Source organism: Choloepus didactylus, chromosome 2 (assembly GCF_015220235.1).
Source record: "Choloepus didactylus isolate mChoDid1 chromosome 2, mChoDid1.pri, whole genome shotgun sequence".
In the NCBI taxonomy this organism is placed as follows: Eukaryota; Metazoa; Chordata; class Mammalia; order Pilosa; family Megalonychidae; genus Choloepus; species Choloepus didactylus.
The window spans coordinates 129697967-129723409 of NC_051308.1; the positions used below are offsets into that span (position 1 = coordinate 129697967).

The following is a 25443-nucleotide window of genomic DNA, read 5'->3' on the forward strand; positions in this document are numbered from 1 at the left end:
AAGCAAAAAACAAAATATAGTTCAAAGGTATATATAACCTATAGATTTAAAAGTATTTAGATAATTAAATTTATGCACCATTTTAAAGAAACGATTAGATAACTCAGGGGAATATTCTTCTTTAATCAACTTTAATTTTAGCCCTCTACAACTGTATTACAACTTTATTTAACAACTTACTAAATGCTAGAATTGCTAGTTTTTAATATGCTATGTGGAGATCAAGTTAAAGAATACAATGTCCCTATAAAAAAAGCATTCAGCTCAATAGTGGTTCCTTCAAATTTACTGTCAAACATCTGTGAAACAACCTTGTAATAAAAAAAGACTAATAGCAATATGGAAAGTGCTTTTTTTAAAAAAAAAGTTCATTTATCAAGTTTAACAATCTAGAAAAAAAAATCTGGCTATGATACCTGATGCCACAGAGATCAAGTTTAAATAGAAAACACAATGATAAAAGCATATTATTACTGAAATTCTTGCACAACTACAGGTGTTTCATCTGAATTTGCTTTATGTAATTGGGTGGATATAAATTAATGAACAAAAACTTAAGCTAGATGCATATAACAATTTAACAGAATTTGACATTCTAATTTCTTTCAACTTTTCTCAATTTCATCTTTAAGTTATTCCATCATGGGGCTCAAAAGAAATTAAACTTGATACCACAGTCAAATGTCAAATTTTTAGAAAGTACTTATGACATACTGAATTCTTCTATAATGCAATTATGAAGAACCTTCAAGATACTTGTGTTTTGTAAGTATAAAAGTGTTAGAGTCAAATATTCAACTCAATATAAAATAGTCAATAAGATAAATTTCTGATTTCTTTGGTTGAGACTGCTTCTCCTTTTGCTAATGAATGATTTTTTTTCAACTGTAATATCACTGAGCTGAACAAATAAACCATCTTTGGGAGTACATAAGGAAAAATAAACACATGCTAAAGGGATAAAACATTATTACTAAAAACTTACTAGACCATCTCTATTGAAAACACTTCAAAAGCTTAGAGATTCGGAGTATTCTTATATTAACTTCAAGAAAAAGATAAAGTTGACACCTTTATTTGAGGGTCACTGTGCCAGTATGAATGTATTATGTCCCCCAAACGTCATTATCTTTGATGTCATCTTGTGTGGGAAGATCTATCAGTGTTAACTAAACTATAATTCTTTGAGTGTTTCCATGGAGATGTGCCCCACCCAACTGCAGGTGATGACGCTGATTGGATAATTTCCATGGAGGTGTTGGTCCTGCCCATTCAGGGTAGGTCTGAAATAAAGTATTGGAGCACTATATAAGATCAGACAGAAAAAGCAAGCTGCTACAGCCAAGAAGGACACTTTGAAGAATGCACTGGAACTGAGAGAAGAGCTTCAGCTTACAGAGACATGTTGGAGATGACCTTTGAAAGCAGACTTTTGCTCCGGAGAAGCCTCTAAGAGAGGACAAACACCCCACAAAGAGTGACATTTTTGAGGAGCTGAAGCCTAGAGAGGAACATTCTGGGAGATAGCCATTTTGAAACCAGAACTTGGAGCAGACACTGGCCACGTGCCTTCCCAGCTAACAGGTTTTCCAGATGCCATTGGCCATCCTCCAGTGAAGGTACCCATTTGTTGATGACTTATGGATACTTCATGGCCTTAAGACTGTTACTGTGTAACCAAATAAACCCCCTTTATAAAAGTCGATCCATTTCTGGTGTTTTGCATTCTGGCAGCATTAGCAAACTAGAACAGTCACTTTCCATCTTCTTGGGTTCCTTAAGACTGAGCTTTCTGATTCATACAGGCACAACAAATGTTTCCAATTCTCTTTCATCTATCTACCCTTAGTTCACTTTTTAGCATGGAAATTTTAATAGGTAAACATGACTTTACCCATTCAGAACAAGAGTGCTAGTTTTGTTTTTGGTTTTAATGGATATAGAGAGTAACAACAGTAGAGAGGTTTGGATCTGAGAAGAGTTAGGGAGAGTCTTCGTAAGCAATACCATGCTTCCTTTCTTAATGGCAGCCAGAGCAGGATACAGAAATATATTTATTTCTTCTTACAATTCCTTTGCCTTGCTAGAATAACAGAGATATATCTGAGGACTATCAGTCATACAGGTTTACAGCAAGAGAAAAGGATAGTCAATAATTCTCACCCTTCTGATAAGACTGGTTTCCAGCCATGTCACCTCAAACTTAAGACTGCTCTGTCTGATCAGCCATTAAAAAAAATGGGCTATAACACCTTTGTAAAGTATTGAAATTTTCTGATTTTAAAGGGAACACTTTACAGGCTAATCCCTGCTATCAATTTACCTACTAGCATCAGAGTCCACCTCTTGCATCTGGTTTCTAATAAGCAGTATTGGATAAAGTCAATTATAGTTATGAGCAGCAGTATATGTTTTATCAAGAGAATGTATGATAGGATATTTAAAAATAGTTGACAGAGGGCTCTCAGATAATCTTATCTTTAGCTAAAATGATACAGAATCCCAAATTGTGTTTTTGGTACATAACTAATAACAAATACTGTACTTAACCAAATACTTTTGTCAAGAAACTCCTCTTACCTGTTCGGTAGCCGTAGGGCAGTAGTAGACTAATAAAACAGTTGTACAGATGTTTATTGATAGTCCAATGATGGTGATGAGATTTGGGGCAATCCAGGAGGGAACTCTTCCAACTAGCCATTCCCAATACCCTTGCATTAAAGGTTCAAGTAGGGAGCGTCCAGCACTCTGATATTTGTGTTCTTCTAGTCGCTTTAGTTGGTGTCTTGACAATGGTGGTGTAGGTAACTGAAACAATTTATTGAATACACACCCTGTAGTACTCATATGCCCGAAGCCCACAGGGGACTCCGGGTGAGAATCTCCACATCGTTTCCTTGCTGATCGATGCCCACTCATGGATCTTGGTTTTCTTTTATTTGAAGACTGTAATTTATCTTAAGTTTTACAGCTTTTTGTGGCCGTGTCTGCCTGAAAACAAACAACAAAAATATATCAGTCAGCCACTATTTATATCTTATATCAATATCAGTACATTTTTAAAAAGTGCTAATAGAATAATTAATATCAAACAGGGATCAGAAAACCAAGGACCTGTTTTTGGTTCTAGTTCTCACTGATGGTATGAGTCAAAGAAGTCATATAACCTCACCTTTAAATAAAAAATATTAAGAGACTTTAGTAGTAATAAGCTTCCTGTTACCGTATGGCTTGCCTGACTTCAAAACTGTCACTCTTTCCTCTTATCTCACACTGCTTTCAGTAGTACAGTCAAACAAGTCTTAGAAATGATCTAATCCTTTCACAGATAAGGAAATTGAGGCCCAAAGGCTTACCCAAAGATACCTAGCAAATTAATATTAGTATCAGAAGAATAACCTGGATAAACATGGGTATTAAATTAATTTTTATTTAATGATAATAACTAATATTTTTTGGGCACTTATTAACTGCCAAAAATGGCAAGCACTTTTCATACACTAACTCATTTAATCATCACAATAACCCCAGAAGGTAGAAACTACTAATTATCCTTATCTTTATAGTAAAATAAACTAAAACACTGGGAGGTTAATTAACTTGCCTAAGATCTCAAAGCTGGTAGGCAGTATTCAAACAAATTCAAGGTTTCTGTTTAAGCTAAACTGAAAGATAAACTTGTTGGGGCTAAGAGATGGTATGGTATTCCAGGTGGGAGTAAACAGCAATGAAAAAATTAACTTTTAAAGGAGTATTATATATTAGTAGAGTGGCCTGATGAATTGAGGAAGTAGCAAGAAAAAGTATAAGTATGTTAAGTGATGACTATTGATAAAGGATCTTGAGTTTAATCCCTGGAGTATGTGCAACTGATTTAGAAAAGAGATAATATAATTTTATAGATTATTAAGCAGCATTACAAAAATGAAAGGAGCATTTTCAAGACTGATAAAGATAGCTATATATATTCATCAGAATGGAGAAAGTAGTGAAAATACTTAAAAATTAGTATGGTGATCTCAATGATTTGAAGTGGTGAGGGACTAGTTAAGGTAGTAAAACTGGAACTATGACAGACCATCAGATTTACAAGTCATGTCTATTTAGAACAAAGAATCAGCAGAAAGTACTTAAGGAATAGGTATGAATGGTGAAGGAGGAGAAGAAATAAGGAGTAACAGCCAGAGACTCAGTGGTACTACTGTCAAAAGAAAATCAGTTTGTTATTTTGGCTTTGGAGGGGGACAAAGAGAGGGGATCTGGGGATGAGGGTGGGCAGGAAAGACATAGCTGGAATTTAAATTGAGATGTTTTAGACAAAAACAAAGCAGTTTGAGTAAGACATGAACATTTCAGTTTATCACCTTGGAAGCTAAAGTTAACGATTAGAAAGTAGAAGAGTTCTTGAGAGGATTAAGCATTGAGAGAAAAGGAAAAAAATAAACAACTTTGTGGGAAAACGATAGGGGGCAGGAGGAGGAAAAGAAGCCATAAGATAATTTAAAAAGTGGGGAGGAGGGGATTATCTCAATAAAACTAAAAAGGTAGTGCATTGAACCAAGAGGTGTACTTTGATACTTTGGTCATAGAATATCCAGAAAGCAATATAAAATTCTCAGAAATGCTATACTATGAGAATACAAAATGTGATACAGGGTCCAGGACCTAGTATCAAAACTAGCCTAGGATTTCAAATACTTCTTCCCTCTGTCCTATAAATAACAAATTCTAAATTTCAAAGTCACCAATGGTCTAAAGTAGCATCCAAATCCTCTGTCAGATCATGTATTTCAATATTTGGTTCAGAAAATACATTACTGTACATCAAATTAATGTCCTTACATAAATTTTCAAAAATCTCAAAAGAATCATCAATGCCACACTTTAATCAACTAAAGTGCTCTGAAATAATAATATTAAAATAATTTTCAAAACAAGAAGGCAAGTCAAAGTTAATTTCTTACTATTTCAAAGAATTTCCTCCACACATGACACAGAATTACTGATTAAACATTGTTTTTAAGCAATGTTCACTTGTCAAACAACTGGTGACCAGATCACTTTAGGACAAATGTCAGACCAATAACCATCAAAATGCTTAGTCTGATAGTAGCCAAATCTCCTATAAGTCAAATTGGATGATGTATTTCCATATTTGGTAAGCTATAATTAGCTCTTCTGAAATGGGAGCAAAAAGTTTAGTCAACTCAATTTATATTTTATTATTGCAGTACTGCATTTTACTACTATTAAAAAAAGGTGATATATTGAGGGTTTTGCCCTGCTTTTGGCACTGAACAGCTACAAGTAACTGATTCTAATGGTTTTAAGTTTGAGCATTTGGCAGGATTATTTGATAAACTGATACTTCTGGTTTTTCCCCACTCTGACCTAGTTTTTTTTTTTTTTTTTTTTTTTTAACCTTCCATTTCTCTTTTAGAAAAAAATTTACAGTTTTACAAATTTTTATAGATCTAGCCATATAATTTACACATGAAAAGAATCAATGAGTTTTTTGAATGTTTTCTTTGCCAATATTTTAATTTGGCAACACTGTCTCTGTAAAGTTCTTAGCGACAACACTGCAAATATAAATTCAGATACATGCAGCCTGACATATAGATGGCTTACTTTGATTTCAACAAATACAGAGAGACACAGAGATAGCTGTCACACCCACCAGTTCACAGCCACTCTTCCTTCCTGCCATCACATCTGAGACCCAGAGGTTATTGCCATGAAAACCATTTCAGGAAAAACAGGGGCTTCTGAATTTCAACAAAAGCACGTATCTCAAGGGAACAGGACTACAATAGGGCAGATAGCTATAATAGGAAGATCAGGTCTACATGATGAGGAGAAAAAGGATAAGGGATGGAATATGGAAAGAAGGTACAAATATTTTACAAAGATAATTTAAGCTAAATGAGATTTTTTATCTGGAGTCAGTGCTATGCTCAAAAGAGTAAGCAGAAACATCCTTTTCTTATCATATTATAAGGAACTAAAAGAATTCATGTAAGAAATTAAAATTATTGCTGGCTAACCTAGGAACCTAGCCACCAGTCATAAGTTCTTATGGGAAAAGGAATTCCAAGTTCCAAATGCATTCGACCAACGTCTGAGTGCAGTGAATTAGACAGACATCATCCTACCTTTCATGTCCAGTGGGAAAGAGCCCAAAACAGGCAAACAAGCAAATGACATTACACAATGTGATGGGTGCTATAAAGAAAACAAAGTGCTGAGCCAAAAAATGCTTGGGGGTACATGTTTTAGACAGGGCAGCTGAAGTTTCTGAAGAGGTGGTATTTACACCAAAAGAGGAAGAGAAGGAGCCAGCTGTTCCAAGAGCAGGAAGAACAATCCAAAAACGGGGGGGGGGGGGGATACTGGGGTGCAGGTGGGGGAAGGGGTAAGCCCTGAGGCAAAAAAAGAGCTTATCCTGTTCAGGTACCTGACAGATCACTATTGCTGGTCAGTAGTAAATTATATGGAAGAATGGGATATAATGAGGTTTGAAAACCCAGACAATGCAGAGGTTTATGAACCACAGCAAGGAGTTGAGATTTTATTCTCATATAAAGGGAAGCCACTAACAAACTTATAAAGAAATCTGTACTTTTATAGCAAAGCTATTTGTTAATTGAGGACATGTTTTCATTACAGTAAAGAGGAATATTTTTAAACTGTAAAAAACTCCCATCACCTATAAGTCAGTTTATAATACTGATCATAGTTTTAAAGCTATTGTAACATTTCCACTTTTAATCAGTAAGTTCCCCTCCTCCGTTACAACTTGACTAGTGCTCTGCTCCTTGCACAGCACTTAAGCACACTCTGAACTTTCTTTGTTTTTGTTTTTTTAACTTTTGGTCTTCCCCCAAACACTAGTCTATAAACTACATAATCTTGGTAACAGTCTTTCCCCAGACTCTCACACTATACTTAGAACTTAATAATCAATGCTTATTTGTTGACAGTGAATGAATATTGATTCATTTAGTATTTAATGAGCACCAAATTGAAATATACCTTCCATGCCCTCCAGAAGCTCAAGGGGGTGGGTGGGTGGAGGGAGTGGTGGTGACAGTTTTGTAAACAGCCAAATTATACTGTGAACAAACTGTGTGGGAGTCCACAGGAGGAGAAGGCATATGGTCTGACAAAGAACTTTCTTTGTGCAGGCATGAATATTTATTGAAAAGTCCAACAAAGGTACAAAAATATAATGAGAGATATTTAATGAATACCTTTACTAAAATTACACACAATTTGTAGACCTTAAAAAGTCTATGATGTAGAACATCTGGGCTTATAGCAGTATACTGCCTAAATTACTCCTGTGTGGACTTCAGGATTGGGAAACATCTGACAAGTTTCACACTAAAACAAAACAAACAAAAACTACTATTGCTGAACAGAGCATAAGGTAAGCTTACACTGTATCCAGTCTGTAGTGTGAAATATAGGAATCCCCATCCCCCCATGTCTGAGGATGACACATTTTGAGCAGCACTGATTTGGCAGTATGTTTATAGTCCTTCCACAGGGAATTGGTTACTACGTGAAACTTCCCAACCTTTAAAGGAATATACTAATGACCCATACTATTAGGGAGACAGGGAAAATTATAAAGAGCAAGGAAAAAAAACAAAGAAAACTAACTGAATCAAAAGATTAAGTTGTGCATTATTTAACAAGTAATACGAAAACAAAAGCCTTTTCAGCAGGCTTGGAAGCAAAAGCAGCACTGTTTACTAAAACTCAGACTTCGTGTTTTGCTGAAGTGAAATCTTGCATTCCTTTACAAAGGGGAAAAAAAAATCTCCAGGAAAAAAAAGCAAAACCTGGCACTCCGTAGACTATTTTCCTGTTCCCTTAAAAGAGACCCTCAAAAAAGAGCATCACCAGAACTTTTAGCCAGCTTAAAGAACAAATCTGCTGTGAAGAAAACAAAACTATGGAATAAAAAGTAACTGGGGTTATAAAAAAGTTTGGAGCTATATTTCAAACATTTTATAATGTTTATCACATACATTTTTAAAGGCACTGGATGTGAGAGAGGAAGGAGAATAAGTTTATTAAACAGTAGTTGTAATTACTACATAATAATCTATTAACTGGACAACAGATAAAGAAGCCTTGCCAGAAGACTGGATAGGTAATCATCAGAGGCAGATTCATCTAATTTATTTCTTAAACAGAAGGATTACATTTAAAGACAAGTTGTAACAAGGGGCTTGAAGTTTACAGAATATGCAGCAAAATGATTTTAAAGCTTCAATCTCCGGAATTATAGGAGAACACCAATGATTCTAAATTAGTAATGCTCTGTGTCCTTACAACTTGGGTTGTAAATTAATTCAGAACACACTAATTGAATATACTATTAGTTCGAAGGCAGGAACTGAATCTTTATTCTTTGCACACATACGAAATAAGACACTAATAGTTTGTTAACAAGCAACCGTAAATTCGCCTACTATAGTAATCTGGATTCAACGATGGACTCAGAGACATCAATCCTAGTTACAGATTCAATACCAATGAGGTAAAACGGCAAAAGAGTAACACAAAAATAGCCAAGCATCGAATTGCTGAAAACAAATTAAACAGGGATAAATATAAAAATTCCTTTCATCCTGTGTTCCTGGGAACACCGGCAAACACTAGCAAGTCTCCTGTCCGTTCTCCTTCCAAGAATTCTGCTGAAATGTACCCTGGCTGGCAGTCTCAGAGCTTGTCAATATAGGCTGAAATTTCTAGAAAAGTTGCCGACTACGAAAGGTGGCCCATCCACAAAACACCAGCACCGTACTCCAAAGGGAAAGCAACCCCGGCACAGCATGCAACACGGTTTGTGTTGGGTGTGGACCTGATAAAGAAGGTCGGATCCGCGTAGGCAGCGCCCCTACCCCTCAAACCGCCCGGTTCTGACCGACGAGACTCTCCCCACCCCCGCCCCTCAGTTCCCACACAACAGCCCCCGGGCTCCCGCGCCCGCCGTTCGCCCCCTCGATCTCTCTACAGAAGGCCAGAGTGTCAGTCGCCCCTCGCCCTTTTTGCAGCGCTGCCGCGAGGCCACTCCACACAAATAAGAAGGACGGCATTCGCCTCGCGCGAATACAAACACACCTATACCTCAATGCCCAACCCAGAGCATCCGATTCTCTCTCCACCCCTTTCTTCGTGTCCCCCACCACCTCTTTCACATCCTTACTGTTTTCCCGAGACCGTAACCCGCAATCTTACCCCGACCCCAAAAGCACACCCCTAAATATAAAAACCTCCGCCTCCAGCGACTGGGTGACTCCGATCAGCGACAGCACTTTCACGACACTTTCGCAGTTGTCGTAAAGGGAGACAGGGTCTGAACGAGCGGCGGCGCGGGCGCGCTCCGGGGCTAGTCGGACTGCTCGGGAGCGCGCCTCAGGGCCCCGCCCCGTCTCCATCCTGCGGGCAGGCTCCGGAGCTCGCGAGCTGCACTGGCCGGGTCACCCAGGCAAGGTAGGCCGAAAAGAGGTTGAGTTGCCAATCCGACTCCAGCCGGAGCCGGAGCCGGAGATCCATCCTCTGATGCTAGGAGGTGCATCAGAGGGTGGGATCAGGGGGATCAGGAAAGCGGGCGCAGCACAGAGCCTCTCACTCCTGTCGTGCTCATTCTGCCTCCAGGGACTAAACTGTTCAAGGCACCGGAGAGGTGGCCGGAGTCGCGTCCCGGCTCCGGGGAGCCCGTAGGGAGGGGTCGGGTGCAGGCTGAGCTCAGGTCTCCATGCTACCCTTCCCCCTTTGTCCCTATCCCTTCCTGCTTATCCCTAGTCGGGCCAAGCTCCTCCTCCCTCATCTTTCCCCCGCCCCAGGCAAAGCGCAGATCTTTGCCCAAGTGCTTTGCGCCTCCGGGAAAGGCAGCGGTCTAAATAATTTCCTTGCTTTTGTTTGTTTTAAGCGGCAACTAACCTTTTTCCTGTTACCGCGAATCTTCGCCCCAGTTTCACAAAAAGTGCCGTTGAGTGCTCGCTTTCCTGTTGTGACTCCGGACTCTGTTCCCTACTGGGGTGGGTTTTGGAATTGAGATGTGTGGTGACCTTGTGTTTACCGGCAACTCAGTATACTACGCAGCTCGATATATTACGCGCCGTTCTATCCCGGTGGGTGGTCCCAACACTGGAAGGAGAATTGCTAGTCTTGTGTATCCACATAACCGAGCTTTACACTAGGATATATTTGAAAAATACAGGAAGCAGACCACAAAATAATTTTTCCAATTCTCCCAAATTTTAATTTATAAATTATAAATGCAGTGCTGTAATTTGCGTTATATCATCAGATTCTCCATGTGGCATTTGATCCAGTTTATTATGAAGTTGCTTAACCTTCTGGATTCTTTAGGATTTAACCATAACAAGAATCTTACATTTGTCGAGAGGCCAAGTTAGAGTTTGGAAAAGTCACCATTTTTCTGTTATGCTACTTCTTTGGGCCTGATGGTTCTATGAACCTCTAAAAGAAGCTCAGAGCTTTCCTTCTGTTTGCTTGGAACATCCGGAATCTACTTTCTTAGTATTTCTCAGCAGTCAACACTAAGAGGAGAAAACATAAGGAATTCATCTTCATCAGTGGCATTTAAACATTTGTGAAACTTAAAAATTGTAACCAGAGTTCTGATTCATGGAACTTCAGAGAAGGCATAGAAGATATGTGACAGAAGCAAGAACATTTCTGGTAAACAATCTTGCTACTATGTGATGGTTATTCCTGCATATTTTTGAGTATTTTGAAAGGTTTCTTGAGTTTTTAACCATCAAAATTCTAATCTTCCTTGGTTAGCAATCACCCAGTCATACTTCCAGCTTTCCAAGGTAACAATTAGTGGTCTTCCTCACCTCATCCAAGCATTTAAATTTCTCAGTTATCATTAGCCAACTGGTAAACCACTTCAAGCCCTGTTGTCCTCTAAATTGTCAGTTTAAAGATCTGAAAACTTCAAAGTCTTTTGAGATACAAATCCAAGGTGATTCGTACATGTTGACAGTATGTCATCTCCTTTAACTGTAGCTAGTTTGGCTACAAAATCGATAAAGCTGCTATAATTTATTTTATGCTTACTCTGTTGCACTCACTGCAAAGAACAACTCTGAGAGAGCTATTTTACAGATTAAAATACTGTAGCTCAGAGAACTTAATAGTAACTTGCCTGAAATCATATAGCTGGGAAGTGGTAATGCTAGGATTTGCACTTAGGTAAATGTGATCTCAAAGCTTGTATTTTTTTCATTGGTCACACAGACTATTATTTAATGCTTTATTTTGCTTAAACAAATAAAAGCTATCATCTGTCCTCATTTTTGCCTCTCATTCCATAGGAGGAAACTCAGTGTTTTTTATTTTATCTTTTTTGAGGTAGTGAAAGGTATCTGATGTGAGAAAGGATATGGAAATTGATACTCTAAATTTAAAATATTATGATGGTACATCATTATAAAAAAATACAGATATTAATTCTTTAAAGAAAAATTACCTGTTAACCACACTGAAGCATAATGCTCTGTTTATGAATATATGTTTAAAATCATATGAATTGAAACAGCAACTTCTTATTTTCTTTGTATGTGGATTTCAGGACTTACAAAAGATGCCAGTTTGGGCAGATTTGAAGACCGATATTTTGTAAACTCATATACTAGGTAATTCATCTTTCATTCTAAAGAAGGAACAAACATTTATTGACCACCTGTGGTAGTACCATATATATTTATATCTGTATGATGTTATTTTAGATTATTTAACAGATAATAATAAAAGCTACCACTTATTATGCATCAGCAGTGTGTTAAGTTCTTTGCTTTTACTATGTCAGTGCAACCTGTACAATAACTATCCTGTGCAGCCCAAGAGAACTTTTCCACAAGTTGTTGTGGAAGTGTTCTATATCTTCATTGTCCTATTTGGTAGCCACTAGGTACATGTTGCCCTTTGAGCACTTAACGTGCAGCTGGTGCAACTGTAGAACTAAAATTTAATTTTATTTAATATTAATAAATTTTAATTTAAATAGCCACATACAGCTAGTAGCTACTGTATTGAGCAGTGCAGCCTGTGCTGAAAATATTACTCACATTTTTCTAAGGATAAACTGATTCAGAGAAGTTATGAAACTTGTTCAAGATCACACAACTATATAAAAAAGGTTTTTGAGCAAAGAATGCCTTCAGAATGTTAATTTGTCAGTGCCTTTAGGGTGGATCTTGGGGACTAAGAAAAACAGTTAAGCCAAGAGCATTGGGAATCTCAACTGAGTGAGACCCGGGAGGTAAGGATGGTCACAAAGAACTCGCAGGGGCAAATTGCCATCCCTTAGTGACAGTTCATGGGGCCTTAGAAAAGGGAACCCAAGGTTTCTCTGGATAACCTGGAAAAAATGGTCATGCTGTTTACTAAAGTAGAGAAATCATAAACTGTTCTGGGAAGCAAGAGGATTTGGTTTTGACTGTTTATTCAACAAATATTTATTGAGTGGTTACTATAGGCAAGGCCCTCTGCCATTCTTACATAGACAAATGGAGTCCTTCATCATGGATTTTATCCACATCAGACACCCTCCTAAATTTTTATACAATAGAAGATAATGAGCTATAAGAGATTTGCAAATCAAGTGTTCTCAGAGGAAGGGGTGGTTATTTTCAGATGCTGCGGTATTAGAGAAAGTTGTGAGCAGAAGGTGGCATTTGAGCTTTTGAAGAGTAGGAAGAATTTGGATATGAAAAACAGTAAAAGGGGGAAGAGGTTATATTTCTAGTGATGGGATGAGTGAAACATTTAAAAATTCCTTTTACTAAAACACTTAAATGTTTAATAAATTATATTAGCCTTTTGAATGCATACTGTTTCTTGTAGGAAAAAGGGAAAATTCCCTGGACTAAAAAGTCAAAGAGAGAGCTGAAACCATAATGGTAAACTAGTATTGTGGCTCCTTAGGTCCTTTTGACTGATAGCAGAAATAAAGCACAACGAGGGACGAGAGAGAGGCTACTTTAAGTCCCTCTTGGCATAGGGAGATGGCAAAGAAATTTGTTCATTTTCGCCTGAGTTCCAGGTGGGGGAATAAAAATACCACCTGAGAACTTGAAACTCTAAGGTCTGCCATCACTCAAATTCAGGGTTCAAATTTACATACTTACATGTTCTAACATACTAGAAACCAAGAAATTTACTTAAAGTTGGCTCCTGTTGGTAATATTCCTGGGTGCCTGGCAAAAACAACACAGACCCTCTCTGGAATGATTCACCTTAATCTAAGCCTCTTTGAATACCTCTAGATTAAGACCATTCCAAATGTGAGTTGACTGTCAAAAATCACAAGACACATGTGCAAGGATCAGCAGAACCAACAAATAGTGGAACTAGACTCCTAAGAAATTTAGATTGAAATTATCAGAAACAGAAATGAAAATAAAGCTTAAAAAGATAAAAGATGAACAATTAAAATGAAGATTTCAGAAGTGATCTAAAAATTTATAAACCCTGAGAATTATTGTCCCAGACAATTATACAAGGGAAAGCTATAGGATCTTGGCAAGGAATGACAATTCCTTGATCAGCTAAATAGATGAAGGGGAAAAAAAGTTGATGGGATGTTAAGGATGGACAAAGGGGGAAAAAAAAAGCAGAAAAGAAGAATTACCATATTTCAGGCAGGAAATTACTCAAATCAAGTCTAAATTGGTGACTTTAGGGATAAAGGAAACGAAACTTACTCAGCAAGATGCAAATATATATATGTGGTAACAAGTCAGATGATCGGAGTAAATGACAAATACAGGTCAAAGATGACTGAGATTTCATTATTTGGAAAGTCATTCTGTGATGAGGAAGCTGAGCATAGTAGAGAATTTTGGAGGTAAGAGTTGTAAATTTTTACAAAGTTCATAGGAAATACTTAATTTTAGGTTGAAGGAGAAAATGCTCCTTCAAACATGAAAGTTATTCTCACAAGCAAAGAGGTGATTTCTTATAATTTGAAACTGACTATTTCTCTATATTTTTAATTACATTTTAAAACTTAAATGCATTAAGATATAGGAATGTTTTGTAATTCACAGTGTTGACTCATTATTATTTAGCCTTTTCCTCAGTCTGGAATTTAAGGAAGAAAGGAGTGGTGTATATTATGTGTATATTTAGGCTGTCTCTTTTTTTTTTCCCTCCTCATGTGCAAGCTGGAAATATAATGGTGAACAGAACAGTCGGTTCCTGCTCTCACAGAACTTAAAGTTTAGCGAGGAAGATAAAACCAAACAAGCAAGTAACATTTAAGTGTGACGTGTGATGAGAGTCCTGGTTGGGGAAGTAAAGGGAACTATTGGAAATGAAGCAGGGTCACTCAGCTGAAGGTATAAGGGTTGGAACTTGACAAAACTATAGGAATTAACTGGCGTTAGTTAGCACTGTAATCTGGTCATCCAGACAGACAATGTATCTGAAGGTCTAAAGATATGCCAGAGAGCATGACATCTTTGAAGATCTGAAAGAGGTTTGGCAAGGCAGTATAGCCTAGTGATTTGGTGTTAGAATCAGACTGCGTGGGTTTGAATCCTGTCTCTACCACTTTCCAGTCCTGTGACCTTGGGCAGTTCTTTTAACCTCTTTGTATTTCCATTAGAGGAGTAAATGAGATGTATTTAAGGTGCTTAGTAACATTGCTAACACATAGTACACATTGTTTGCTCCTATAATGATGGTGAAAGTCATGATGGCTAGAGCAAGGAATTGGAAGCAGGCAAGGAGTGGCCAGAGATGAATATAGAAAGGTGAGTAGAGACCAGATAATGCAAAGGCCTCATAGACCATGTGAGGGCTGTAGGGCACAGGGAAGCCATTGAAAGATTCTTCATAGGAGAGCAAGTTGGTCAGATTGGTGTTATAGCCATACTTACATCACTAGTTGTTTTGAAATTTCAAAAATATAACCAATGAATTTTGCATACTTGTGTCAGAAAGATCTAGGCAACATATCATTAAGAGTAAGGGCACACACAGCCTCTCGAGTCAGATTGCCCAGATTTTAATCTTGGCTCAAACATTTAGGAATTGTATGCCCCTGGGCAAATAACATAACTTCCCTGGACCCTGGGCTTTAGGTTGGACTCGATTGGTTGTGCTCAGTACCGAGAGAGGACCATTTAGGAGGTTATGATAATGAGACCAAGAGGTGATGGTGGCTTAGATAGGGTAGTAGCATTGAAGATGGAGAGATGGGGGAGATTTGAAAGCAATTTAGGAGGTAGAATAAACAGTATTTGGTGTTTGATTATGTGTGGGAAGATGATAGAGATTAAGAGAGGTTCTGACTATGGCAAGTGAGTGAATCCTGGTTCCATTTCCTGGGAAAGTGAAGGAGAGCAGGTGTTGGGGGATAGTGTAGGGCTGACTTCAGAAGTGGAATAGTTCAAGGTGATAAGTACCAAAGGTTGCAGGACTGGATGGCTAAAGTGGAATAGAGGATACCCTTGTGAATTATCTTTTCTAATTTGGTTTTTCTAGTTCAGAAGACCTGTTTGAGATGTGGTGGTTTCAGCAAGGCCTCAGTTTCCTCCCATCTGCCCTTGTAATTTGGACGGCTGCTGCTTTTATCTTTTCATACATTACTGCAATAACTCTCCACCATGTTGACCCGGCTTTGCCTTATATCAGGTCAGTGAAATGTATTATTTTTATAGAAGAATCTTTATTTTATGTCTCATTCAAATTTTAACATTGAAGCCAACATTTAATGTCAACATTTTAAAATTCAAATTTTACATTGGCATTACAATCTAAAAAGGAACTTGCATTTGCCTCTTTCTGTGTGACAGGGAAATGTGGAGACAGAGGAGTAAAATTCAGTTAGTGGATTGTGACACCCTAGTGCCCTGTCTTCCAAATAAGTATTTGAGATTGTCCTAGAAGATAGAATTGGAATTATTCTCCCCTTAAAATTAAAAAGTGCTGCAAACAATGGTAATATTAAAAGATAATGATAATGTAAATATTTATTGTTGTATTTACTATGGGCCAAGTAATGTTCTAAGCATTCTTCATGTCTAAAATAATTGAATCCTTACAACAACTGTTTGAGATAGGAATTGTTATCTTTATTTCAGAGGAGAAAATGAGGTCCACACAACTCCTAAGTGTTTGAGCAAAGTTTCAACTCTGGGCAATTTGACTCTAGAGGGTATGCTCTTACTCTTTATGATATGTTGCCTAGATCTTTCTTGACATAAGTATTAAAAATTTATTGGAAATATTTTTGAAATTTCAAAACAACTAGTGATGTAAGTATGACTATTAAGTTGCATATGCTTTGTCCATAACTCCCTTTTTTTTTTTTTCAGTGACAGAAACAATATGTGCTTATCATAACAGCATTTAAATAATACCAGAGTTATTATAAAAATAAAAAACTAAAGTCCCTTCCTGCTCCATCTACTTCCTTCCTTCCTGAAATGATTCATAGTTTAGTAGGATTCCTTCCACGGTTTGGTTTGGTTTGCCATCTATGTTTATACAAAACTTTCTCTTTCTCTCTGTCCATCTTCATTCCTTCCTCCTTCACTATTACTTTCAAGATTTTTGTGTTTTTTGTTTTGTTTTGTTACATTTATGAAAAAATACGTTGATATACAAGTTGCTTTTTACTATTTCTTTTTTTTTCTATTACAAACAATGCTGTAATGAAGATCCCACTTAACATAACTTAACACACTCATGCTAATATGCCTGTGAAGTAGATTCCTGAAAGTGGGATTGCTTTATAGGTGATGGGTATTAACATTTTTAGTTTTATACTGCCAAGTATCTCTCTAAAATGGTTGCATCAATTTATGCTCTCACAGAGAGACTGTCAGAGAAAATCAGGATCATTATATCTGCAGTTACTAAGGATTAAGCTTTTACATAAAAGTTAAAAGAATTACTTAGGGCATGTGAAAAAAAGGTGAAAATAGACATTAAAATACCATTATTAAATATGGTTAAACAATTCCCAATGTTCTGATCTTTTGAGATATGATTAGGTCTAAAAATACTTAAGAGTATTATAGCTTCTATATGATGTCTTTGAAACATCCTCTCTCCATGGATATGCCAAATGAATTGCTGTACTTTAAAAATAATGTCCTTTAACTTGTTGTTGTTATAGTTGTTTCATTTGTTCATGAATTTACCTTCTGAAGAATAATCTTCCAACACAGAAAATGTAAGTTTTTAAAGAGTGGTAAACCAGAAGTTAAATTTATCTTCTTAAATTCTCTCTCTCTCTCTCTCTCTCTCTCTCTATATATATATATATATATGTTTCTTTATTTATTTATTTATCTGATTTGTGCCCACCAGGGACACGAAACAACAACAAATATATTTAACATTGAAGACGGGCATTACCATCTACATTTGTTGTTTCCATGATGGTGTGGTATGGCACAAAGGATATAAACAAATTAGGTGCACTTTGGGTAGATTTACAAAACTCCAGCATGTTTTAGAATTTGATGTCTCAATTCTTGGAATTATTTGATAAATAATCACCACTGTGTACCACTCTGTTAGAGAAACATTTAGCTTAAGGGGCCAGTCCAGCTTTAGTAACTCGAAGAGAAGGTAGCATATTTAGGATTCATGAGGGTCCTTCAGTACTTCTGTTTCTCCTTCTGAGAACTTATCTGCTTTCATTTTAAAGAGCTTTCAATAATTTAAGAAGCCATTGAGTTCTTTTTCGGAGTTTCAGTTCTCTGATGGTACTACATGTGATTTTCTTATAGATAGCATACTCCACGCTTCCTTTTTTGCCCAGTCCTTCTGCCTTTTATTTTTCTGCTAATGAACTTAGTATTACCCTGGAATCTTTCTCTGACATTCTAATACATTTAAACTCAGTAGCAGTTATTTTTACTTTCCTTAGGCACATTTTCTTCAAATGCAAAATGTGAAGTAAACTAAATAATCTCCAAGTCCCCTTTCAGTTCATAGACCCTTGTGAAAGGGTTTAATTTTACAGCCCCAAAGGACGTCACCAAAGGTAAATTTCAAAGGCAGTTCCACTGCAAGTGCCCTTCAGGTCTTCTCTTAGTTGGTTCAAGTAGTGGATGCCTAAGTGGGGTGCATAAAACTATCCAGTAGGTTATGAGAAGAAAATGTTGAAATGCTTACGTATATTTAATCTAAAAATATTTCAACTTTACTAATATTTAATATACAGATGTTGTTTACTTAATCCAAAAACAGGAGCATTATTTGAAATACAACTAGTATATTTATAGATTTTTTTTCTGATTATAAGAATGAGAATAAGATTTTTAATACATTATTGAAAATATGGAAGGAAAAAGAAAAAAATATAATCCCTCTCCCTGAAGATAATCCGAGTAACAAAATCTTTTGTATCTGGAATATATACTTTATAATTTTTTTATTGGTATTCCTTCACAAATAAATTGTTTTTGGTTTTTCCATTTTCACTGCAGATTTGTATTTATTAAGAGAAAGACTCATGGAATTTTAGAGCTGGAAGAAGCAATCCTTAGAATTCAATTTTTTTATTCAATTTTTTTGAGATATATTCACATACCATACAATCATCCAAAGTGTACAATCAGTTGTTCACAGTACCATCATATAGTTGTGCATTCATCACCCCAGTCTATTTTTTGAACATTTTCCTTGTACCAGAAAAAGTGAAAATAAGAATAAGAAATAAAAGTAAAAAAGAACACTCAAATCACCCCCCCCATTTTTCATTTAGTTTTTTGTCCCCATTTTTCTACTCATCCAACCATACACTGGATAAAAGGACTGCAATGCATAAGGCTTTCACAATCACACTGTCAACCCTTGTAAGCTGCATTGCTATACAATCATCTTCAAGAATCAAGGCTACTGAGTTGTAGTTTGATAGGTTCAGGTATTTATTTCTAACTATTCCAATGCATTAAAACCTAAAAATGGTTATCTATATAGTGCATAAGAATGCCCACCAGAGTGACCTCTCAACTCCATTTGGAACCTGTCAGCCACTGAAACTGTTTCATTTCATTTCGCATCCCCTTTTTGGTCAAGAAGATGTTCTCAGTCCCACGGTGTCAGGTACAGATTCATCCCCAGTAGTTTTAGCCCACGTTGCCAGGGAGATTTATACCTCAGGAGTCAGATCCCATGTAGCAGGGAAGGCAGTGAGTTCACCTGCTGAATTGGCTTAGCTAGAGAGAGAGGGACACATCTGAGCAACAAAGTAGTACTCGGGGGGAGACTCTTAGGTACAACTATAAGGAGGTTTAGCCTCTCCTTTGCAGTAATGAGCCTCATAAGGGCAAGTCCCCTGATAGAGGACTCAGCATACCAAACTGCTGGTCCTCAATGTTTGTGAGAACATCAGCAACAATCCAGGTGAGGAAGCCCAACACCTCTTCATTCTCCCCCAGCTCCTCGGTGGGGCCCTGCATATGTATTTCTATTCTCTGCCCAAATAACTTTGGGATGTGTTGCTATTTCACACTAACCTATGCAAACCTATCATGTCTCACTTCCTATTGAAAGTTCCATGTAATTATGGTTATTTGAACAAACTGTATGAGTTAAATTGTTTAGGAGATATAGATCTTGCACCCAATAAACATCTCTTCCCTTGGTCACACATAGAATTGGAGGTTTTGAAATGTAGTCAGTGTTTTCCTTTATCCTTTGGCCTGATTTGCCCTAGTCTTAAGCACATCTGCTTCATTCATATATCTAGTTGAAGTCTGGACACTTTTTCAGCTTTTTTAACAGTTGCTATATGTTCTAGTACTGACATTCATATCTGCTGAGTTCATGCTCTGAGTTTCAAGTGTCACACAGATACCCAAATTTCCAGGGATCAATCAGGTTGTACACAAAGGGATCAGCATCTCAGAATCTAAGGGTAGCCATTACAATTCAGGAATAGATGTGACTGCTGTAAGAGCTTATGATCCAGGGACCATTACAATAAGCATTCCCCTGATAACCTGTGCTCTAAGGTTCAAATCTGAGTTTACACACTGTTGTTAGTCCATATTGGTGAGGCATAGTGTTTGCCTTTGTTTCTGGCGTAGTTCACCCAAAGTGCTGTCTACAGGATCCATTCACCCCCTTGCATGTCTCACAGCTTTACTCTTTCTCGCAGTTGCTCAATATTCTAGTGAATGCACATACCACAGTTCACCATTCTGTTCCTCAGTTGATGTACTCTTAGGCCACCTCCACCCGTTGTAAATCATGCATACTCTCTCCATAAACACCAGTGTGCAAAGTCCATTTATGTCCCTGCTCTCAGATCCTCCAAGTAAATGCCCCCTAATGAGGTTGCAGGACCTTATGGCACCCGCAGACTTACCTTCGTGTGGAACCACCCCACTGTCCTCCAGAAAGGCTATACCATTCTACCTCCTACCTGACAGTAAATATATACATCCTTCTCTCCATGTTTTCTTCAGCCCTTTTATCCCTGTTTATATTTTTCCATACAATTTTACAGAGCTATATTTACAAACCATTTAATTATCTACAGTCTACAATCAGTTGTTCATGGTATCATCATACTGTTGTGCATTCGTCACCACAGTTAGCACTTGAACATATTGATTACTAAGAAAAAAAATTTTTTAACAAATAATATAAAAGATAATTAAAAGAAAATTAAATATCATACAATACAATATAATAGTAGGGTCAGACAACACCACTACCAAGAATCTTATATCCCCGTCTCATACACATTTAGCTTTCATATATTGCCTTTGTTACATTTAATGGAAGCATATTACAATGTTACTGTTGACCATAGACTCCAGTTTGCTTTGATTATATTTTTTCCCCAATACCATCCCCTTTCCAGCACCCTCCATAGTTAACATTCAGTTGTTCTCCCTCATGCAAGAACAGTTTTATATTTGTACATTTGTCACTATCATGACCATTTCCAGTTTTTGCTAAGTTTAAACAGTCCCCAAACTTGACCTCAGGTGTCATTTGTGCCCCAGCCCACCTCTTTCAGCTTTCAGCTTTAATCACGGACATCTTTGTTCAGTGTAGTTAAATATTGTGCTATCATCACCCAGTATTATGCTATTTATTTCTGGATCTATACATTCAATCCTGCTGAACATTCTGTAAGTCCTTCAGCATCAAATGCCCCAATCTTGACCCTCTTTCTTTCTCCTTGTGGCCTGTGTATCAGCTTTTAACTCTCAAAGTTTGCTCATTAATGTTAGTTCATATTAGTGAGACGACTACAGTATTTGTCCTTTTGTTTCTGGCTAACTTCGCTCAACATAATGTCTTCAAGGTTCATCCACGTTATTATATGTTCCGTGTCTTTGTTCTGCATAATATTCTATCATGTGTATGTACCACAGTTTGTTTATCCACTCATCCATAGAGGGACATTTGGGCTATTTCCATCTCTTGGCTATTGTGCATAATGCTGCAATAAACATTGGTTTAACAAATGTCCGTTCATGTCTTAATTTTCAGTTCCTCTGAATATATACCTAGTAAAGGAATAGCTGGGTCGTATATGGCAAATCTGTACTTAGCTTCTGAGAAACCACCACACTGTATTCCAGAGTGGTTGTACCATTCTACATTCCCACCAATAATGAATAAGTATGCCTCTTTCTCGACATCCTCCCAGCCACTTGTAATTTTCTGTTTTTCAGATAAGGGCATTCTGGTAGGTGTGAGGGTGATATCTCATTGTGGTTTTGATTTACATTTCCCTAACAGCCAGTGAAGTTGAGCATTTTTTTCATATGTTTTTGAGCCATTTGTATTTTCCTCTTCAGAAAAATGTCTGTCCATGATTTTGCCCATTTTTTAATTGGGTTGTCTTTCTGTTGTGAGTTGTAGGATCTCTTTATATATTTGGGATATTAAACCCTTATCTGATTATGTGGTTTTCAAATATTGTCTCCCATTGTGTAGGCTGCCTTTTTACCTTTCTAACAAAGACCCTTTGATGTACAAAAAATGTTTAATTTAAGGAGATCCCATTTGTCTATTTGTTCTTTGGTTGCACGCGCTTTGGGTGTAAGTCTAAGAAACCGCCTCCTATCACAAGATCTTTAAGAAATTGCCCTACATTTTCTTCTAAGAGTCTTATGGTCATAGTGCTAATGATTAGGTCTTTGATCATTTCGTGTTAATTTTTGTATAAGATGTGAGATAGGAGTCCTCTTTCATTCTTTTGGAAATGGATATCCAGTTCTCCAAACACCATTTATTGAAGAGGCTGCTGTGTCCCTGTTGGTTTGGCTTGACTGCCTTATTCAAATATCAAGTGTCCCGCTTTTCCGTGCCTAGCGCAACCATGGGCTCGTTGTCCAAAGAAGCATTTGAAGCGTGTAGCAGCTCCAAAGCATTGGATGCGGAACAACTGACTGGTGTGTTGCTCCTCGTCCATCCACTGGTCCCCATAAGCTGAGAGAATGTCTCCCTCTCATCATCTTCTTAAGGAAACAGACTTAAGTATGCCCTGACAGGAGAAGAAGTAAAGAAATCGTATGCAGCAGTTCATAAAGATTGATGGCAAGGTCGCGACTGATATAACTTGTCCTGCTGGTTTTATGGATGTCATCAGCATTGACAAGACTGGAGAGAATTTCCGTCTGGTTTATGATACCAAGGGTCGCTTGCTGTTCATCGTATTACACCTGAGGAAGCCAAGTACAAGTTGTGCAAAGTGAGGAAGATCTTTGTAGGCACAAAAGGAATCCCTCATCTGGTGACCCATGATGCCCATACCATCCGCTACCCTGATCCCCTCATCAAGGTGAATGACACCATTCAAATTGATTTGGAGACGGGCAAGATTACCAATTTCATAAAGTTCGATACTGGTAATCTGTGTATGGTGACTGGAGGTGCTAATCTGGGAAGAATTGGTGTGATCACCAACAGAGAGAGACATCCTGGCTCTTTTGATGTGGTTCATGTGAAAGATGCCAATGGCAACAGCTTTGCCACCCGGCTTTCCAACATTTTTGTTATTGGCAAAGGCAACAAGCCATGGATTTCTCTTCCCTGAGGAAAAGGTATCCACCTCACAATTGCTGAAGAGAGAGACAAGAGACTGGCTGCCAAACAGAGCAGTGGGTGAAATGATCTTTAGGTGAAATGGATGGAGAACTCTTTGTGGTTAATAATAAAGCATGATTAATTGCCTTCTGGGTGATTATTAACAAAAAAAAAAAAAAAAAATCAATTGTCCCTAGATGCGAGAGTCTATTTCTGAACACTCAATTCTATTCCATTGGTCAGTAAATCTATTCTTATGCCAGTACCCTGCTGTTTGGAGCACTGTAGCTTTGTAATATGCATCAAAGTCAGGTAGTGTGAGACTTCCCATTTCATTCCTCTTTCTCAAGATATTTTTGGTTATTTGGGGCACCTTGCCCTTCCAAATAAATTTGGTGATTGGTTTTTCTATTTCTGCAAGGTAAGTCGTTGGGATTTTAATTGGTATTGCATTGAATCTATAAATCAGTTAAGGTAGAATTGATATCTTAATTATATTTATTCTTCCAATCCATGAACACGGTATGTTCTTCCTTTTTTTTAGGTCCTGTTCAATTTGTTTTAGCAGTTTCTTGTAGTTTTTTGTATAGGTATTTTGTGGCCTTTGTTAAGTTTATTCCTAAATACTTGATTCTTTTGGTTGCTATTGTAAATGGAATTTTTTTCTTGGTTTCTTCCTCTCCTTGCACATTACTTGTGTATAAGAACACTACAGATTTTTGCGTGTTGATCTTGTAGCCTGCCACTTTGCTATATTCATTAGTTCTAATAGCTTTGTTGTAGATTTTTCTCGATTTTCTACATATAGAATCATGTCATCTGCAAAGAATGCAAGTTTTACTTCTTCCTCTCTAATTTGGGTGCCTTTTATTTCTTTTTCTTGCCTAATTGCTTTAGCTAGAACTTCCGGCACAATGTTGAATAACAATGGTGATAATGGGCATCCCTGTCTTGTTCCTGATCTTACAGGGAAAGCTTTCAGCTGCTCCCCATTGAGTATGATGTTTGCTGTGGGTTTTTTGTATATTGCCTTTATCATATTGAGAAAATTCCATTCTATTTCTATCCTTTGAAGTATTTTCATCAAGAAAGGGTGTTGAATTTTGTCAAATGCCTTTTCTGCATCAATTGAGATGATCATGTGGTTCTTCTGCTTTGATTTATTGATGTGCTGTATTACATTAATTGATTTTCCTGTGTTGAACCAGCCTACCACACCTGGAATAAACCCCACCTGGTCATGGTATTTAATTCTTTTAATTTGCTGCTCAATTCAATTTGCAATTATTGAGGATTTTTGCACCTATATTCATTAAAGAGATTGGTGTATAATTTTCTTTCTTTGTAGTATCTTTGTCTGATTTTGGTATTGGGTGATGTTGGCTTCATAGAATGAGTTAGGTAGCTTTCCCTTCTCTTGTTTTATTGAAGAGTTTGAGCAGGATTGGTAGTAATTCTTTCTTGAATGCTTGGGAGAATTCACATGTGAAGCCCTTTGGTCCTGGGCTTTTCTTTTTTGGGAGCTTTTTGATGACTGGTTCAATCTCTTTACTTGTGATTGGTTTGTTGAGGTTGTGTATTTCTTCATGAGTCAGTGTTGGTTGGTTATGCTTTTCTAGGAAGTTGTCCATTTCATCTAAGTTATTTAGTTTATTAGCATATAGTTGCTTACAGTATCTTCTCATTATCTCCTTTATTTGCTTTATTTCTGCAGGTTCAGTAGTTATGTTTCCTTTCCTGTTTCTGATCGCATTTATTTGCAACTGTTCTTTTTTTTTTCTCTCTTGTTAGCGTAGCTGGGGATCCATCAATTTTGTTGTTTTTCTCAAAGAATCAACTTCTGGTTTTGTTGATACTCTATTTTTTCCTATTCTCAATTTCATTTATTTCTGTTCTAATCTTTGTTATTTCTTTCCTTCTATTTGCTTTGGGCATAGTTTGCTGTTCTTTCTGTAGTCCCACCAAGTGAACCATTAATTCCTCAATTTTTGCTCTCTCTTCTCTTCTAATATAGGCATAGAGGGCAATAAATTTCCCTCTCAGTATGCCTTTGCTGCATCCCATAAGTTTAGATATGTTGTGTATTCTTGTCATTTGCCTTGAGGTATTTACTAATTTCTCTTGTAATGTGTTCCTTTACCCACTGGTTTTCTAAGTGTGTTGCATAGTCTCCATATCTTTGTGAATTTTATGATCTTCTGCCTGTTATTTATTTCTAACTTCATTCCATTATGATCTGAGAAAGTGTTTTTTATAATATCAATATTTTAATATTTGTTGAGACTTGCTCTGTGAACCAACTTGTGGTCTATCCTTGAGAATATTCCATGAGCACTTGAGAAAAATGTGTATCCTGCTGTTGTGGGGTGTAGT

The 25443-nt window shown here is 37.1% G+C and overlaps 2 protein-coding genes and 1 pseudogene across 10 annotated transcripts in view; 2 read left to right on the forward strand and 1 right to left on the reverse strand.

The window, feature by feature from the left end:
- The window catches only part of CEPT1 (choline/ethanolamine phosphotransferase 1), a 43222-nt gene extending 33842 nt beyond the window's left edge, over positions 1-9380 (reverse strand). For 2 of the 4 annotated variants that reach the window (XM_037826394.1, XM_037826397.1), the window contains exons 1-2: positions 9256-9352; positions 2581-2991 (exon numbers count right to left, since the gene is read on the reverse strand). In XM_037826394.1, the coding sequence (XP_037682322.1) occupies positions 2581-2919 (339 nt within the window). In that variant the 5' untranslated portion in view covers positions 2920-2991; positions 9256-9352. Of the gene's footprint in view, positions 1-2580; positions 2992-9255 lie in introns of all 4 variants that reach the window. The other 2 variants (XM_037826395.1, XM_037826396.1) reach the window with 2 other exon arrangements.
- Positions 9374-25443, forward strand: part of DRAM2 (DNA damage regulated autophagy modulator 2) — a 33126-nt gene continuing 17056 nt past the window's right edge. Inside the window, exons 1-4 of one of the 6 annotated variants that reach the window (XM_037826399.1) lie at positions 9451-9510; positions 11624-11687; positions 14220-14301; positions 15544-15693. In XM_037826399.1, coding sequence (XP_037682327.1) covers positions 15563-15693 — 131 coding nt within the window. In that variant the 5' untranslated portion in view covers positions 9451-9510; positions 11624-11687; positions 14220-14301; positions 15544-15562. Of the gene's footprint in view, positions 9511-9537; positions 10726-11623; positions 11688-13878; positions 13901-14219; positions 14302-15543; positions 15694-16142; positions 16217-17182; positions 17240-25443 lie in introns of those variants that run through there. The other 5 variants (XM_037826398.1, XM_037826401.1, XM_037826400.1 and 2 more) reach the window with 5 other exon arrangements.
- Positions 16803-23234, forward strand: LOC119528153 (annotated as a pseudogene).